The sequence below is a fragment of the Lepeophtheirus salmonis genome, chromosome 1 (assembly GCF_016086655.4).
Source record: "Lepeophtheirus salmonis chromosome 1, UVic_Lsal_1.4, whole genome shotgun sequence".
Lineage (NCBI taxonomy): Eukaryota > Metazoa > Arthropoda > Copepoda > Siphonostomatoida > Caligidae > Lepeophtheirus > Lepeophtheirus salmonis.
In genome coordinates, this window is record NC_052131.2 from 8644225 (window position 1) to 8664645 (window position 20421).

Genomic DNA, 20421 nt, shown 5'->3' on the forward strand with positions numbered 1-20421 from the left:
AATTTTGACATCATAATTACAAAAATTGAATCAAGGAAACCAAAGTTCCGCGTAATTGGCTGTTACAGTACCAGAACCCTAAACACCTTTCACATTTTGACCCGCCTAGCTTTCATTTTCACCTTTATTGAAGAAAAACTTAAAAATATAGTGTATTTTTTCTAAATTCATAAATTCTTAGTACGATATCTTTTCTTTCTAACGCCATCTAGCATAAACCCTATCAAACATATACAAGGCGAGTTACACATTGCTAAAGCCAAATATGTAAACAATAGTGGATTTATTTTTACTACAGTTATTATTATCATCTAACTAAATATCATTCATTTATTCAACTAAGGTTAGTAAAGGACTTAAGACCATTGGCATGTTCCAACTTTGACTTACTAGTGCTGCCACGATACGAACATTTTTATAGTGGTTCCGGTAGCAATAGAGCTCTTGGTATTTCGGTACTCTTTTATACTATTTGGAAAAAAAATATGTAACAAAAATGTCGTAACAGCAATTGAATGACATTCACATAAATTTTTAATCGAAGTGCTAAGAAATAGAATGATTTTTTTGTTTTTTAATATTTATTTCTGCTTTTGTTTTAGTGGGGACAAGAAATTTGAGGGTTTACTTTATCGGTGGGCCAATTTTTTTTTAATGACATAGTCCTTATCTAAGTATCATTTCTAATATCAGATTAGTATGGTAAAATCAATATATTATATGTACTATGTACATATAATATATTGATTTTAAGCACAGACAAAATAACTACCTTTAAATGCACAAAAAAAAGAAAAAAAAGAAGACAAATTGAAATGATTAATAGGTGACATTTGTGCAAAAAAAATGTGCATTTCATTGAAGTATTCGATTTACTTAATGAGTAGCAGAAATCAAATTCTAAACGTACATATATTTAAATAAATATTCATCATTAATAATATTCTTAGTTTATTGAAGAGTTTAGCAGTTGATATATTAGCATGATTTTTTGTATTTAAATGTATTAAAAGCATGTAATTCAATGCATTTATATAGTCATAGTAGCTATTTCAGATCTATTACTTAAAGGGATCATAAAAAAAAATTGTAAGATATGATAAATTTTAAGAAAAAAATTGTTAATCATTTTACTGCTCTTATCTTTGTTTATACTTTTGTTCAATTTAATAAATTGGGATATGTTTACAATAATGAACAATGCGTATTTTTTGTAAGCAAGGTGGATTTTAGGGGGGTCCCAGCTCCTGCACTGGGTAGCATTTTAAATATTTACACCGAAAATATATTTTAAGATAGGATATTTTAATATAATTTTTTTTTTCACTTTCAATTTATTGTTTGACCCTTTATCAAAAAGGTAAATTGGGAAAAAAAAAGAAAAAAGCTAAGGCTGACCTTTGGATTCAGAATATAATTTCTGTTTATTTCAATATTCTTCCTCAATTATTGTAGTAACTTTTAATTTGCAAATTGAGATACGTCACTCAATTTCATTTTAGGCTTACACTCTACCGAGTGTCCATTCTAGTTTTCTCCCTTTTCCGTTTTCGATTCAAGAGTCAATTTTAATCACATGGACCTTACAACTTCTAGTAGGTAATTTTATTGTCAAAACAATCTTTTTACTCTTTACAGCCCAACTGCACAATTCACTGGACGGTATATTATGTTGATTGGCTTAGTAAGGAGAAATAAATATAAAGTGAACAGTTGACAATCTATTAGAGTCATTAAAATAATCGAAATAAGTGTAACTTGATATTATATTACGGAGTGGGAACACATAGTAATCCCCATAACATCAGGAGCACCGATAAGTATATATTTGTCAGCTGATGATTCGTGCATATGCTCATACACCTTTTTAATTATTAGTGTTTGGAATATTGATTTGTTCAACTCCAATTAAACATTGTTAATCTGTGAGTATGCCCACTAGTAAATAAAGGATAACAGAGACTGACTACTATTTGTCTTGTTAATTTAATTTTATAAATGCTCCAAATAAATTGTAAAAAAGTTATAGTGTGTCTTCAAATATTGTTTTATTTATTTAATTTTTTTATAAAATTCGACATTGAAGTAATTCCTGCCTATGTCCTTCCTTGATATGGAGTGGAAATTGTGTATATTTCTTTTCCTGTTTGTAGCTAATTTATTGAAAGTCAAGACAGCTATGGTACTCTCCTTCAAATCATTCTTCAAATTGTCAGGGTAACAATATTAATTTTTTTTTAATGAGTATATAGTGTTATTTTCATCTATGGTCATCCACCAACCCCTCCTCTAAATAAAATAATTTTAACGGCGCTGAAAAATAGTTTAATATTTAATAGGAATTACATATTTGGGTGACTATAATAACAATTTGAGGTTATTTTCTTTCGTTTTAGAGTGGAAATAGTGCAACAAGAATTATTTGTGGAAAATACTTGGTCCGTATGACGGTTCAAGCTATCTAAATTATTTAACGTAAATACTATTATGTTACGTTAACGAAAAATTATAGTTTTATAATTGTATGAAGCTTTTTCTTTAGTAAAATTTGCTCAAAATAAGTGATTCCAATCCTTTTTATCACCGCTTGATCCCTTAGGCATAACTCAAATTTTGCCGGAATATTTGGAAATTAATGGCATTTTTTTTATTTTTAGAAAATACATTTCTTGATAATCTTGATTTGCAAATCCCGGTTAGGAAGCAATAATCCATATAAAAACATTAAGAAAGTCAGTTAATTTCATTATTGCAAAGTTTTCGTAAGGTAAATATTATTTGAGCAATGAAAGGAGGTACTGAACTGTTGATTTTATAACATTTTTTGTCAACAGAGGCCTGTAATATAAGTATATATATATATATAAACACACTATTAAGTATAGAGCTTTCCCAGCCTTGAAGAATGGCTTATATACAATGTGTGCATATAAGGCACTGTTATAGGAAAACCTTTTTCTCATATCAATTAACTGAACATACTTAGGCATTGACATAGTTTCTCTCCTTCTAAAATATATATAATAATATAAAGGGTAAAAACGATACATATATTCAATCAGAAACTCAGAAAATCCATATGAACGGAACAGGAGCTACCTGCAATAAAAATGTAATTAAGGAAAGTTGTACAATAAAAAATTCGTTCATTTGTAGACAAAAAAAAAATTATGAGCAAAAGAGTAGAATGTAATCTTTAATTTGACATGAAATAACCTTGAACTCATTTAATCCACTTCATGTAGTGTTTTAAAGTGACGTCATCATTATGAATATAGGCAATTTTATATGAAGCATAATAAACAACCAAATTTGAATAAGAAATAAGTTACACATTCGTTCATTCAAATTTTAAAGATTTTAAAGGTCATCAAACAAAATTGCAAAAGTAAAATGAATGCCTGATTAACATATTTGCAAGAGCTCTTTTGCTCCTCAGTGAGCTAAACTTCTCTAAAATTTCTAGAGAAGCACTAATTTTTTGCAACCAATTGATCTTGGGATTTTTTTTCGATTTATTTTTCATGGAAAGATTGCAATATACATTAAAGATAACGACGTGCTTATAAACAGAAAAGCCAAATGAGTTATTTGTTTATTTTTAAAGGAATTTGTAGATGTGTTTTTTTTTTTTTTTTTTTAAATTTTTGGAGAGAAAATTATCCATTGATTACTACATCATATATGAACAACTATATCTCCAACATAGCGACGCTTTCGATTGATTATTATAAAATCTATGACATATTATATCTAATTACAAAACTTTGAAATAAATATAATTTCTTCAAAGCTGTTTACAAATATTTAATGATTTGGCAATTGTATTCTATTAATGATTATATACAATATTTGTCATGATAAAAAATCAGATATGATATTACTAATATTATTATAATATATTATAGTTTAGAATACACATTTAATCTGCATAACTTAAGTATATTATTTTACTATAAGAAAAACAATTTAATTTTTTTAAATCCCTCTACAATAATTCAATTCCTTTATTTTGTTTTTGTCTTGAAGACATAATATTTATATAAGTAAGAGCAGGAAGGAGAGGGGGAAAAAACAGCATTTTACCATGAAACAAAATAAACTTTTACATTAATAAGTTTTATTTTTCGTACCTCCTTAGTTCCCTTTTCACGACCGTGAGAAGGACACAAGTCATGTCTTAAAAGTAATAATAAAAAAATTAGTTACTCCTTCTCTTTTCATGTCATAAAGTTACGAGCAAGTACTCTTCAAGGTAAATCCTTTTTTCAACGCAATAAGGCCTCGAATGCGTGATCAAAATCACACTAGTTTATTAACATGGGGGTTGTTGCAAGCCTTGCCATCACTCCAATACTCATCGAAGTGGCTCGCGATGAAGAACTCCGTGAAATTGAGCGAAAGCGTTTGGAGAGACTCAAAGCACTACCTGGAAAGGGCTTCGTATTAGGTGACATTGATCTCGACTATGTAAAAAAAATAAAGACTTCTTCTCCAACGCATAAACATGATGGAAGCTGTACGTGTGGATGTCCCAAAGGGGACTGCAAAATGAAGGATTTTCATGAAAATGTGGAGAAAATTTATTTAACAGGGGATCTTAAGCCAAAGTATGAGGCTCTCTTTAAGCAAAAGACACCTAGGACAACTCTGGAAAATAATTTCTTTATTCTTGGGCACAAAGGACGACCAGGGAGTAAAAAAAATTCAAGGGCATATCCAAGGGTATTGTTACGAAGAGATAAATCTGCCATTAGTAATAAGAATACGTATTGGAGTTGCAACGAGTCGAATAGAGGGAATGCGACAAAGAAATTATGAAAGTTTTATGAATGATTTGGGAGAGACGGAGACTTGGACTCGGGACTTGTGACTCTACTTGATAACTCAATCAGAGACTCGATATTTGACTTGTAAATCAAAAGTCAAGACTCACAACTCGATTCGCGCTCGAAAGACTCTTCTATTTTTCACCAACAGATAAAAACTACTCTTAATTATATTTTCATATATATAAGGAGCCGAACTGGACTAGGTGAAACTATTTAAGGACTTGTGAGTAAAGATACGTGACATTCACTTGTGAATAAAGACTTGAGCCCTGACTTGGACTTGCAGTATAAGGACTTTTCCCCACCTCTGCTATGTACTAATTAATTAATTATATATTAGATCATTAATAAAGTCATTTTGTAAATACATAATATATTGTGTGTCTTTTTTTATGTTTCTCTAGAAGGGAAGTATGTGGATTAGTAATCAAATACTGAATAATATTTTTAGATTCCCCATTTCTTGCCAAGGAATAGTTTTCTCTAGTATTTATGTTCCATTTAAATACAATTTAATATTATGTGTTTATCTACATATATATATATATATATACATATTCATATATAACTGTGAGTAGAAGATTTTGATATTTATAAAGGGCAAAGTATCAGTATCAACTTGAGCTTTCGTATAAGTTTGAGAGAGAGAGAGTAGAAGATCTTTGCCACCACCTATAACTTTCCTTCCTTCCTAATTCATTACCCATATCTTACACCACCTCTACGGCTCACCTATTTCATCTTTGATGAGATAATCAACGAGTTTTCCTCTTCAATTCCTTGATTCCCAAATCTCATTTTGATTTTCTCTCCACTCCTTGAAAGGTAAGAAGCTTTAATTATTTGTCTAAGAAAAAAAAATCCCACCTTTGAATATTTTTCATATCATGGGATCAATATTATCTTTGATACATTGGAACAGTTGTTTTCTCTATTTGATTTTAATTACAATTTCCTATTTTTTAAAACAACGATAACTAGTGCCTACTTGAGCTGAAAGTTGAACAATCATCATTTAAATCTAGGGGGAATCAAGGCATTTTATATTTAAATCTAAATTACAGAAAAATAACTTACCCCAGGTTTTATTTAATTAATTAGCCTTTTAGTCAATGAATACATATATTTTGTGTACAAATTTTCTTTCTCTAATCCAAATCATCCCCGAGTAATTGAACGGAACGTGAATAACTTAAACTTTGTATGAATCCCTTATAGTATTTTAATGAAAGGATATTGTGTTTATTATATACTATTCATTATGACAAAATTGCAACAAGAACTCAATCATTTATAATTATTATAAACCTTTTGAGTACTTGTAAAAATAACTCATTATTTGTTAGAAACTTGTCTTTCTTCATAAAAAAGGATTTAACAAATTATTCGAAATAATTGGCATAGCCCTTATATAAGTACAAATAAATACTAGGCCTAGTTGCACATTTATTATAAAAATCACTATATTGTTTGTCATGAAAACTCAAGTCATTTTACTTTACATAAAAGAATATATCAAATATATATTTGTTTATGAAGCAAATATGTATAAAATAATGTAACTAAATCGCGTAATATTGACATAAAATATTGTTTCTAAATTATATATATTTGCATGTCATACTTTTTTTTTCTTTTTCTTTTTTTTTATATACAAATGCATTGCTCAGCGATAAATATACTTAATTTGTCTGAAGATATGTTGTGTGAAAATATGTAAGGTATGCTTTGATAACAAATGGGGCAGTTAATTAAAACATATAACATTGACCAGTAAAAGTCTTGTAATGTAAATATGTCAAATGTATTGTAATGTACTAACAACTTATTCTTTAAGCAAAAAAAAAAAAAAACTAATTACATATTCCGTAAATATACGTGTGTCCATTTCGATAGGGAAAAAAATGATTTAAAAATATATATACAAACATATTTGTGTATATATAACCCTGTTAACGAACAAAATAAATAAAATAGGAATATGATATACAGATATTAGAGTTGGGTTTCGGTCTGGTCTGTATTCTAAGGGTTTTCTTTACACAAGATCATCAATCCATTCCTAATTTTCTAAGGGAAATGAAGCTCCCAGATGAAGAAATTGCATTTAATTTGTTTTACAACATTATGATGTATAAGAGATCGTTACAATTTTTGTTGGACTGGACTAATTTCATTCTTTAAAGAAGTATGGTCTAGACCAATTGCACAAAAATATAGTCTCATATAAAATTGTGGAAGAGTAGAGTGATATAATACAAAAAAAAAATGATGGTGTTATGTATAACTTATAATTATTGATGTAAATCGTGTGAACTTGTTAGCTGGCCTGTTTTTTTTTCTTTTAATTGGTAATATAAAGAAGTTATTTTCTTTATCTAAGCAGTTGTAATTATAAGTTTATTCCTGAGTAGTGAACATCCTTTCCTAAATTAAATTCAATTATATTCAAAACATGATATGCTCATAAAAGAAAGAACATAATGCTGAGGATTTGTTGCAAAATTTTGGACTCAAAGTAGAATTAGTGATCACATTAGAGTAATTCTAGCAAATGTCCTTGTTTATGTTCTTTAGTCCTTCCCCCATTCTCATAGAGGATTGTAGATGATCTAATGAAACGTCATAAGTATTATTCATTCTCTCCTCCAAAATATTCTTCAAATTGCCAAGATTACCTTGTTGATTTTCGGTATCCTTATTTTTAACGTGATCGTTATGCACACTATTTTCATGAATACGTATTATTCAACGAATGTGGTCATCGAACCACTTTTTATATACTATCTTAAGTCTTCCCGATGATTATATACTTTTTTTTGTGTTCCTTCAATTGGCTGGATAGAATACACTGTATAAGTAGACATTATCGTATTACATTTAGCTCTGTCTGACCTAGGAATTGTCTCTGACATCCATATACATTATGTATGTATGTTTCCTTCTCAAAGAATGACCAAAACACCAATTTAGAGTTTGTCTAAGAATATAGACATTTGATGAGTATAGCGAGACCGAAAAATCAGTTAGTGTTTTGAAATCGATTAAAATCGCTTAATAGTCTGAGATCGTTCAAGTTTATAAAAATTCACAGTCTATTTTGATGTCTACTATCGATGTTTCTGATGATTGAATAATAATTCCATAGTTGGAATAAATGATTTTGAGTTTCTTTCTTTCTTCTTTCTTTTTACAGATGAAAGGTTGCGAGATGCAATTAAGGTAACGACTTGCGTGATCTTGAACAAAATAATGATATAAGTTGGTCTAAAAATCATTACAGAACTGAAAAAAAATATTCGTCTCAGACCAAGAGTCAACAATAATCAGGGGCGGCGTTCACAAGGGAGGGGCAGTATTCCCCTCCCAATTAAGGAATTTTTGGTTTTTTTACTAGAAATGATAGTTTTTGAAATTCTATTTAATTTTTGTTTTATTTTAAAAAAAATAATTAAGTTTTTCAAAAAACAAGCCCCCCAAAAAAAAAAAAAAATAATATATATATATATACTCCTGCAGACCCCACCCCTTCTAATAGATATATGGTTAGAGGTAAGAAGCATGTTGTCAAAATGATTTAATATCACATTAGTGATGGTGCATAATTTTTATTTCTAATTATTGCTTATATAACTTTTTATCACATAAAAGTATCAATAAAAGCAGCATTAGACATAAATACTTTTAACTATCTTGTCCAATTTGAAATGGAGTTGAAATTGAGGAGAGGAAGTCAGGTCCTAAGAAATATAACTTATTAAAATATGTTATATGACTCATTGTACGCTCTAAAAAGTTAGTAGAGAGAAGTTAACGAATATATTTTTAGCCTCAAGCAATATGAATGTGTACAACAGTCCAAAAGTTACAAAAAGACTATACAATGCCCAATATACTTCAACCCATAAATCATGTTGATATTTTTTGGCACAGTGTAGTTTTAAGGGTTAAAATAATTTGTATGTTTCTTTTAAAGACATAAACAAACAGTTTATATACTATGAAGGTATATGCATAAGAACATTATTGTATATATCTTGAAAAGGAAAGGATATTTTCATGTCAAATAGGAAAGTACATTATCTTGAAATGAAAAATAGATAAAGACTGAAAAAATATTATGATTTCATCCATTATGTACAAATATATTATGTAGATTCTACAAATGATTACTTTTAATAACCTTTAGGACAAATCAATAAATATCTCTCATCATGCCTGGCAACATAAAATTAGGTGCTTCAAATGAGCCGGATCCAGATCCAGCCCCATTTCTGTACGTTTCATTTGATATGAAACGTAATGATCAACTTAAACCATACGATGCTAAAAAATCCGTTTGGTGCCCTGGTGAGGAAGGAGGTTTTGTTGAAGGGCTTTTGCAGTCCGACGATGGCAAAAAAGCTGTTGTTCTAGTGGGGCATGAAGTAAGTCCAATTTAAACTTTGTGCAGATCCTTCCAGATTTTAAAAGGAATTATTTCATTAATCTCTTTTAGAAAAAAGTATGCAAAAGCGATCAAGTTGCACAAGTGAATCCACCAAAGTTTGAAAAATGTGAGGACATGTCGAATCTGACTTACTTGAATGAGGCTTCTGTTCTCTGGAATTTGAAGAGTCGTTACATTGCTAAGATGATTTATGTAAGGGATATTTGTTTTTTTCACTGCCAAAATATACAAACATCCCCTTTATTATTTTTGATTTTAGACATATTCTGGATTATTTTGTGTGGCTGTGAATCCATATCAGAGATATCCTATATACACTCCAACAACAGTTAAACTCTACTTGGGCAAAAGAAGAACTGAGGTACCCCCTCATCTCTTTGCTGTATCTGATACGGCTTATAGAAATATGCTTTCAAGTAAGTAAGCGCTCGAGTGTCCATTTAATTGTAATTATATGTACATATATAAAGTGACCGTTTAAATGTTTTCTTTCTCTTCCCCCCACCCCACTATTTTTTAGATGGGTCAAATCAAAGTTTACTCATTACGTAAGTAACAGTATATCGTCTGCATACCTGTCTAGATAAATATGCATTTATTTTCCTTAGGGGTGAATCCGGTGCTGGAAAAACTGAGAACACAAAGAAAGTAATTGCTTACTTTGCCATGGTTGGAGCAAGAGAGGATAAAAAGTCCAAAGTTAAAGTATCTCTTGAAGATCAAATTGTGCAAACAAATCCTATTCTTGAAGCTTTTGGCAATGCCAAAACAGCTAGGAATGATAATTCCTCACGTTTTGTAAGAGAACGTCAAAGCAATAAAACAAAGTGGCGAAACCAAATTTATTTGGCTATGTGAAACTTAATAATTCCATTGATGGTATCAAAGTAGGGCTAGATTAAACTTATTTATGAAATGAACAAACATTGAACAACTTTTGATTATTTTAGACCCACTTCTATAGGTCTACAGATTTCTTCATGTTCTCAAAAAGTAAAAAAAATAATCATAGAAGTTGTGTATTTAGTTATAGAGTAATATCCTCAGCACTAAATTTGAAGGGGGAATCTCATAGTTATAATTTCGCCACTTGGTTTATATCTTTGAAGACCACAAACACGAATTAAAAAACTTTATTTAATATTTATTTATTGTTGCCTCTAGGGAAAGTTTATTCGAATCCATTTCAATATTCAAGGAAAATTGGCAGGTTGTGACATTGAGACGTATCTCCTTGAAAAATCTCGTATCACCTTTCAACAAGAAGTTGAGAGATCCTATCATATTTTCTATCAAATGTTTCAAAAAGCCGTTCCGGATTTGAAGGATGCTTGCCATTTAAGCAATGATATTTATGACTATCACTATGTAAGTCAAGGAAAGACATCCGTGCCGTCCATCGATGACAATGAGGATCTTGAGTTTACTCATGATGCCTTCAATATTCTTCATTTTTCCAATGAAGAAACTTATAATATCTACAAAATAACAGCAGCAGTTATGCACATGGGTGAAATGGTAAGATGTTTTTACAACATGAAAATAGTTATTTTCACAATCAAAAAATATTTAAATCTTCTAGAAATTCAAACAAAAAGGCCGGGAAGAACAATGTGAGCCAGATGCCATGGATAAAGCAGAAAAAGTTGGAGATCTTCTTGGTGTTGATCCAGAGACTCTCATTAAATCGTTCTGTAAACCCAAGATAAAAGTTGGAACTGAATGGGTTACCAAGGGACAAAATATTGAACAATCCACTTCATCCGTTGCCGGAGTAGCAAGAGGACTGTACGACCGAATTTTTAGATTTCTCGTTGAGAAATGTAACTTGACTCTTGTAGATAAATCTATGAAGAAAGTATTTTTTATTGGTGTACTTGATATTGCCGGATTTGAAATCTTTAACGTAATGAATTAGATATATTATATTACAACTCATCCATACTGATCAATTTTATCATTTCAGTACAATGGATTTGAACAACTCTGTATCAATTTCTGCAATGAGAAGCTGCAACAGTTCTTTAACCATCACATGTTCGTATTAGAGCAAGAAGAATATTTGAAGGAGGGGATAGATTGGGAAATGGTGGATTTTGGAATGGATCTTCAATCCTGTATCACAATGTTTGAAAAGCCCATGGGGATTTTAGCTATCCTTGAGGAAGAATCCCTTTTCCCCAAAGCAACAGATAAAACATTTGAGGACAAGCTTAAGACAAATCATTTAGGAAAATCAAGCAATTTTACAAAAGCATCTACAAAGACAGACAAATCCGCTCACTTTGCCATTGTTCATTATGCTGGGACAGTATCTTACAATTTAACTGGATGGCTTGAAAAAAACAAGGATCCCCTTAATGAAACAGTCGTTGAGCTATTTAAAAATGGTAGCAACAAACTTACTGTTCATATTTTTGCAGATCATCCGGGGCAAGGATCCCAGCCACATGACGATGCTAAAGGGAAAAAGGGTGGAAAAAAGGCTAAGGGTGGCCACAAAACCGTCTCATCCTTTTATAAATTACAGCTTGACTCTCTCATGTCAACTCTTCACGCAACAGAGCCCCACTTTATTCGTTGTATTGTTCCAAACGGAAATAAGGCTCCTGGAGAAATTGACTCTGCTCTAGTACTTCATCAGCTGACTTGTAATGGTGTACTTGAAGGAATTCGTATTTGTATGAGAGGATTTCCCAATAGAATGCCTTTTAGTGATTTTTGCAGTCGATACATGATTTTAGAGAATTCGAAAATCAAATCCTCCAATATGAAGGATCCTCAAAAGATAACTGAATTAATTTGTACAAGCAAAATTGATAAAGAAAAGTTTAGAGTGGGTCATACAAAAATCTTCTTTAGAGCTGGTGTTTTGGGTTATTTAGAAGAAGTAAGAGATGACATTGTAATCAAACTTGTTAGATTTCTGCAAGGTCAAATATTTGGACTTTTAGCTCGACGGGAATACTCTAGAAAGAAGAAACAAAGGTACATCACATTTACGATTAAATCTGAAACCCTGTATAACTAAATATTTTTCTTTTTTAGAGAATACTTAAAGGTCATTCAAAGAAATTTCCGAAAGTATATGCGACTTCGGAATTGGGGATGGTTCAGTATCATTCAAAAAACGAGACCCCTTATTGGAATGGTTAATATTGAGGAAGAAATTAAAGTTCTAGAGGATCAAGCTCAAATGGCCGTCGAAGAAGTTGAAAATGAAAAGAAAGTAACAGAGGCTCTAGAGAAGGAAAATATAGATTTACTTGAGAAAAAAGCTGCTCTATTAAAGAGAGTAAAATTGGAGCAAGGGGATTTGAGTACCTATCAGGAGAGGAATGCAAAAGCATCCGCTCAAAAGGCAGATTTGGAGGCGCAACTCATTGACTGTCAAGATAAACTATCCAACGAGGAAAAGAAGAAACATCAAATTTCATCACAAAAGAAATCATTAGAAAAGGATGTGAATAATCTTAGAAGAGAAGTGAGTGAACTAGAGGAGCAAATCATTAGAGCTGAGAATGAAAAAGCAAGTCGAGATCACACCCTTCGTTCTCTAAACGATGACATTACCAACCAGGATGAAATCATATCAAAGCTCAACAAGGAAAAGAAATACATTCAAGAGAACAATAACAAGATTGGTGATGATTTACAAGTAGCAGACGACAAGGTTTCTCATTTAAATATGGTTAAAAGTAAGCTTGAGCAAACCATGGATGAAATGGAAGAAGCATTGGAAAAAGAAAAAAGATATAGAAATGATTCAGAAAAGAACAAGCGTAAATTTGAAACGGAATTAAAAGTAAGTCAAGAGCATGTTGCGGATTTGGAGCGATCCAAAAAGGAATCAGAGTCCAGTCTCATAAGAAGAGAAAAAGATATCCTCGAAATGAACAGCAAACTTGAATGTGAACAATCACAAGCTGGAAAACTAACTCGAAATATCAAAGAATTGCAAGCGCGAGTGGAAGAATGGGAAGAAGAGCTAGAGGCTGAGCGCCAAGGAAGAGCCAAATCGGAGAGACAGCGTTCTGATCTTAATAGGGAATTAGAAGAACTGACAGAAAGGCTTGAGGAAGCTTCAGGGGCTACTGCGGCACAAATTGAATTAAATAAAAAGAGGGAGGCGGAGGTGTTAAGACTCCGAAAGGATTTGGAAGAAGCCTCAATTCAACAAGAAGCAATCATTCTCAGTCTTAAGAAGAAGCATCATGATGCCATCTCTGAAATGACTGAGCAAATTGATCAGTTAAACAAACTGAAATCAAAGTAAGTAAATTTTTAATAGTTTCTCAGACTAACTCACATGATTCAATTTTGTTTTAACAGAGCTGAAAATGAAAAAATGACAATTAAGATGCAAACGGATGATTTGAAAGCTGCCCACGATCATTTAATGGCCGAAAAGGTACCAATAATTGTCATCATTTCTAATAACCTAATATTATAACCCTTTGAATTGATAGGCCTCGGCCGAAAAGAACAATAAGAACCTTCAATCCCAAAATATGAACATTAACAAAAAAATTGCTGAATGTTCAATGCAATTGCAAGACTTGGAAGAAAGGAACAAGAAACTCCTTATGGGTAACTCAGAATTACTTCGTTGTCTTGATGATGTCGAGTCCAATATTTCCATCATGAATAAAAGTAAAATCGAGCTAACCAATCAACTTGATGATGCTAAAAGACTCTGTGATGATGAAGCAAAGGAAAGGCAGTCTCTACTGGGAAGATATCGTAACTTGGAGCATGAATATGATGGTACAAGAGCTATTCTAGAAGAAGAGATCTCCGCCAAGGAAGATCTTATTCGACAATTCAAAAAGGCTGAAAATGAAACTTGTCATTGGAGATTAAAAGTAAGTTATTTTTGACACAAGTAAATATAAATTTTCTTTGCATAATGAATTGGTTCTTAGGACATGTCATTTATGACTGAAGATATATTTCTATAATTTGTCAATAGTCATTTTATATGCAAATTATTCTAAGAGATATTTGCAAACAATTATTGAATGTATGCAGCGTTTTTAGGTACAATATAATTAACAATAAGTTGCTTATTCTTTTTGTAAAAGAGAGTCATCCACATTGACTATGCCTTTGAAAGAGAGAGTCACATTTCAAAATTATAAAATGATTGAAAACTCACCAAAAATGTGATTCTATTTTTATACTCACTACGACAATGTAGACATAAATGTCGTTATCTTATATATATTTATCCTCAATTTTAGTATGAGCAGGATGGCATAGCCAAGATTGAGGAGTTGGAAAATTCCAAATTGAAGTTACAAGCTAGACTCACTGAATGTGAAGGCACACTCGAGAACTTAAATAACAAAATGATTCAATTAGATAAGGCTAAGACAAAACTTCAAAAGGACATTGAAGAATTCGGAACGGAAGTGGATCACGCCAACATTAAAAATGGTCAAATTGACAAAAAGATTCGCCAATTTGACAAGATCATCATTGAATGGAAACAAAAGACAGATCATTTATCCTCTGAGTTGGATAATTCTCAGAAGGAGTGCCGTAATGTCAGCTCTGAACTGTTTAGAGTGAAGGGAGGCTATGAGGAAGCGACTAATCAATTTTCTGAAGTTAAAAAAGAGAATATGAATTTGACTGACGAGATCAAGGATATTATGGAGCAAATTAATGAGGGTGGTCGTTCCATCCATGAGATTGAAAAGCAAAGGAAGAGGTTGGAGTCAGAAAAGAAGGAACTCCAATCTGCCTTGGAAGAGGCAGAATCTGCACTGGAAAGTGAAGAAAACAAAAATCTAAGAGCACAAATGGAAATCAATCAAGTACGACAGGAACTGGAGCGGCGAATTAATGAAAAGGACGAAGAATTCGAAATGGTTAAAAAGAGTCACATTAAACTAGCAGAGCAAATGCAAAATAGTTTGGAAGCAGAGAGTAAGGCTAAGGCAGAAACACTTCGATCAAAGAAGAAACTTGAGGCAGATATTCAGGAATTGGAGAGGGCTTTAGAGCATGCCAATATCACACATGCTGAAAATCAAAAAAACATTTCCAAGTACCAAGACAATATCCGTTCTACAACTCTGAGATTGGAGGATGAACACAAGACAAAGGGTATGATGAGAGAAAATTTGATTAGCTCAGATAGAAGAACACATTCACTCCAGAACTCCCTGGAAGAAGCGAAAACATTATTGGAACAAGCGGATCGTGCTAGGCGTGCAGCAGAGCATGAGCTGAATGACTGTCACGAATCCATGAATGATCTCTCAGTTCAAAATCAGTCTCTTGCGGCCACAAAAAGAAAGATTCAATCCGAAACAGACAATATAAAGGTAAAATTAGGCATATGATTGGTTTAAGATAAATTATTGATAATGTTTCTTGTGATTGAGTATAGCAAGAAGTAGAATATATGAACTCCGAGGCAACAATGGCTGAAGAAAAGGCGAAAAATGCAATGATGGACGCTGCTAAATTGGCGGAAGAGTTAAGGGCTGAGCAAGATATGACTATCAAGATCGAGAACGAAAGAAAGGCGATTGAGGCACAAGTTAAAGATTTACAAGTAATATATTTTTTTTTTTGTAAAACTACATAGTGTGTACTTATATGATGAGTCACATACTAGCCAATGAATAAGAAAGCTCTTTTAAAGAAAAGGTTAAATAAAAATAGTCGAGGCTATGCATCTATGTTATATATATTTATAGTGTGTAAGCCTTCCTTATAAATGTCACAAAGTGGAAAATGTAAAAATTATACCTCACCCAAAAAGCTACAATTTTATATCATAATCATAATACAATATTTGCCTAACTTCGTTTGAATTATTAAAGCAAAAGTTACGATAAACACTGACACACCTGCAAAAATGAAATTGACCCATTTGATTTCCATTTAAGAAAATTTCTGTATTTCACATTTTTTTTGTAGTTATTGGTAATTCATGATAAAAAAAAAAAAACATATCTAATAGAGAGCAAATTAATCAGTGCCATAAACTGAGGGTACGCAGGATTATATATATATCAATTTATTTTTGGAGGAGGGGCCTTATAATTTTTCGGAAAAAAAATCCATAAGTTAAAATTTTTTGCAAAAAATTTTAAAAATTAAATTTCATATATTAAATTTTTTGAAAAAAAATCAAAAATCCACAGCTATTTACAAGATTTTATTTTATTTTTTTATAATTTCCAAAATCTAGTGCTGCTCACAAAAAATTTAATTTTTGAACAAAAAAATAATTTTCAAATATGAAATTTTTTCGAAAAAAAATTAAAGAAATCCACGGTTATAGACTTTTTTTTTTCAATCCACAGCTGTTCACATAGAAATTATTTTTTTGCCAAAAATTTTCAAATATTTAATTTTTAGAAACAAAAATCAAAACATTACCGCTGTTCACACAAAATTAATTTTTTTTGAAAAAATTTCAAATGTTAAATGATCATTCAAAAGCAAAATTTCCTTAATTCGGGAGATACTTCAGCGGCTCCAGTCCCCTCCCTACGGACGCCCCTGATAAATAATAAATTATTTTTCATTAAAGAAATATGCATTTATATATTCGTAACAATCACAATACCTAGATTCGATTAGATGAGGCAGAGACAAATGCTTTAAAGAATGGGAAAAAGGTTGCACAGAAGTTAGAGACTCGAATAAGAGAACTTGAAGGTGAATTGGATGGGGAGCAGAGACGTCTTACGGACTGTGTAAAGAATCTCCGGAAGAATGAGAGAAAAATCAAGGATCTGGACTTTCAATCTGAAGAAGATAAGAAACAACAGCTGAATATGCAGGAATTGGTTGACCGGCTTCAAAATAAGGTACATTTTTGTTGTATATATTATGTAGTCCGTCAACACAGAAACAAGTTTGAATTATTGTTGACTAAATATTGAGTCGTAAGTACATTTGTGTTTTTCGTCGAATAGTAATCGCCCACTTCTATCAACAATTATTCTGTGGAATCATTTGTGTGTTGGAAATTGCACATAAAGTAGCAAAAATTCATTGACAAAAAAAAAGCCATCAAAATGTAGATTATAGACTATAGCTAACATTCTAGAGTATCCCAAATCATCCCAGAAATTTGGATATCATTCCTAAAATTGACGAAATACACCTATGAATAGTTATGTAAAATGTTTGTATTTTTTTTCCAGCCCACTTTTTTGGATTTGGTAATCAGAGGAATGATTTTTCTTTTCCTCAGCTGTTGTCATTATTACTATGTTTCGGAATAACAAACTTGTTTTCCTACAAATGGAAGTCCTTGTTTGACTCTGTGGAATTCCCAATATCTTGTTTATTCCCTTATTCCCATCCCACCTTATCACAGCTGATTGTAGCTGAAATATTGAAAAATTATGACAGGTTAGCTGCTTTCCTCCAAATGGCTAAAGTTACCATGTTCATTTTCGGGTTTTTTAATAAGCCCAATATAAACACGTAAACACTCCCAATGAAGTATTCAACTATATTTATACGATGTAAACAAATCAGAGGAGTTCGCAGGATTATATATTTGAATTGGTATTGGCTTGGTATTTGAAATTTTTTTAGAAAAAAAATCCATGAATTAAAAAATTTTTTAGAAAAATAAATGTCAAAAATACACAGCTATCCACAAAATATTAAACTTAAAAAAAAATATATAAAAAAATATTAAATTCTTTGAAAAAAAAAATCAAAATTCCAGAGTTACTTAAAAAAACTTTAAAATTTTAGAATTTTTTTCCAAAAAAATTTTATATATTACATCTTTGGAACAAAAATTCAAAAATCAACAACAGTTCACAAAAAAAAAAAATATCAAATATCACATTTTTTATGAAAAAACAAAAATTCCTTATTCTAGGAGAGGCTACAGGGCCTCACCCCTACTCCCTGCTGACGCACCATCAAATAAATGAGAGATTTCTCTTTTTCTTATTTTTGTTGAAGATTGTTTTTGTGTTAACTCACCACATATGCATGCGTTGTTACAAACCCTTTACTACCTTTTGTATCAATTAGATTCGAAATTTCAAGAAACAAATTGAGGAAGCAGAGGAAATTGCTGCAATGAATTTATCCAAGTTCCGCAAGGCTCAATGTGAATTGGAAGAGGCCGAAGAGAGAGCGGATTTAAATGAACATGCTTTGTCCAAGTGCCGTGTTGTTGGGCGTTCAAATACTCCTAGCTATGATTCTAGAGGAGGTTTCTACTGATACAATTTTTGGGATATTGGACCTGTTTTGAATGACCTGCTAAACGGAATAATTATAATTAAACTATCCATTTGTGAGACTATACAAAGAATACAAATTAACAATTTAAAAATCGAAAAAGCACTGTAATATTTAACCTAATGTGTTCATAGACATTCATTTATTGTTTTATGACAAAAAAAGAATAAACGTAAAAGTGCATTTAAAATCAGCTATTTTTTTTTAAAATATTGATAGGTTTAAGTAGTTTGTAGAGAATAAACTGCGTTAAGCAATTAGAAAGGAAAAACGGTTGTTTCGTGTCCTCTTTCTTCTTTTTTGATCATTATTTAATCGGTCGTTGTCGTGTTAACTTCTCCCTCTGAAGTAAACGTTCTCGCTTATCATTGCTGTAAATTATTATAAAATTAATATATATCAGTTTAAATAGTAATTACAATATTTTCTCTCCATCTATTTAAATGTTGAAAGTTCCCCTCTTTATAGCAGTAATTTGCAGCTAACATTAGCAAACGTCTTAATTTAGGTGTATGTCTATATGTCTTCCTTCCGCCTTCTCCTCACGTTCATTTTTTCATTACAAACTACTCTAATCATTATAGGATGGGAGTTCTACAATAAATAAGTAGAATTGTAAAAAAAATATGATCTTAAAGGAGTCTAATACTTGTGCAGTTGCAAACTGAACAATATTTTCTTAATTTTTCAAAGCTGGTATCATTATTCTTTCATTCTTAGGGAACATCTAAGTATATAGTATGTGTGCTGCTCAGAAATGATGGGGAATACTTTAGAGGCTGTGTTTTTTGTTTTTTTTTTTTTTACTGGCAAATCATATTATTTACAACTCTATATATGCATGCGCTGTATAGTCTTAGTAATTGAAGATTGATCAGTATTAATTTTGTCAGCTATGACAAGACAAAATATGTTTTTTTTGTTGTTTTTTTTCCATGACGATGACAAGATGAAACAGCTATTTTTATGTTTCGTCTAATTAAAGCAAAGGTGTATGATCAGGGGAGTCTAGAGGATCTAGAGGACATATATTAAGGGTCTAATTGATAAATCAGGGTTTTTTTGTTTTTTTTGGACTTCATTAAGATTAATTATGAGGGTATTGGGTCTGAGTTAAGGGCCATATATGCAAGGTTGATAATCATAGCAGCCATTTAATTCCGATTGTGCTCCGAAAAAATCAAAAACAACCATGGAAGTGACGAAAAGATAGACTTTTTCTGAATGAGATGTAGCAAGAAACAGATATCATCGACTCCACCGGATATCCATGGACACCCGTCTAAAATATACATGGCTCTCTAAGTAATTGTCACATTATACTTGAGATATGATAAAGTTATAAATCAGAATCAGGTCTTTATTGAATTACTTAATCTTTCCTCCGAAAGGAGAACGAGAAAAGGGACACTGGTTGAAAAAAATCGACAGCTGACAAAAAATACACTATATATACCTGTCTTCGCGAGGTAAGACTGTTTCATGAAGAGAATACTTTTTTTTGTAACCAACTTAATTTGGGCTAAATTTGATCATGTGGTCGGGGTTTCGTTTAAATTAAAATAATGAATGAACAGAAATAAGTGTAGGTAATTCCTCTACTTATTTCTGTTTGACCAGAAATTCACCAGAATGAGCGGGGAAATTATAAACAGTTTAAAACCTGCAAAATACCAACTCTACAGTGTATCATGGATAAGTAGTTAATTATTTTGCAGTATGTAAAATAACTATATTAGAAGAATATACAAACTTTCTAATTTTTTAAACAATTTTTTTTTTGTCACATTCATGTAATTATTAAATCAAATAAAGACTATTATTTAAACAAAACAAAACTATTATACAATATACAATCTTTCAAATTTTCTTAAAGAATTTTACTTTATATTGTTTTTC

General features: G+C 31.2%; 1 protein-coding gene and 1 long non-coding RNA gene across 2 annotated transcripts; one reads left to right on the top strand and one right to left on the bottom strand.

Annotated features, from left to right (window-relative positions):
• Positions 1–8632: 8632 nt before the first annotated feature.
• LOC121116360 (uncharacterized) lies at positions 8633–9543 on the bottom strand. The gene is made up of 2 exons (XR_005863834.2): positions 9415–9543; positions 8633–9288 (listed from the first exon to the last, which is right to left on the bottom strand). It is a non-coding gene; the product is annotated as an uncharacterized lncRNA (long non-coding RNA).
• LOC121116306 (myosin-3) lies at positions 9047–18712 on the top strand. The gene is made up of 15 exons (XM_040710547.2): positions 9047–9259; positions 9331–9474; positions 9542–9698; positions 9803–9830; positions 9891–10080; positions 10447–10800; positions 10865–11188; positions 11249–12270; positions 12331–13554; positions 13615–13693; positions 13752–14147; positions 14526–15617; positions 15683–15850; positions 16878–17117; positions 18310–18712. The coding sequence occupies exons 1-15, from the start codon at positions 9047–9049 to the stop codon at positions 18502–18504; spliced, it is 5826 nt and encodes a 1941-aa protein (XP_040566481.1). The 3' UTR covers positions 18505–18712.
• The last annotated feature ends 1709 nt before the right edge of the window (positions 18713–20421 follow it).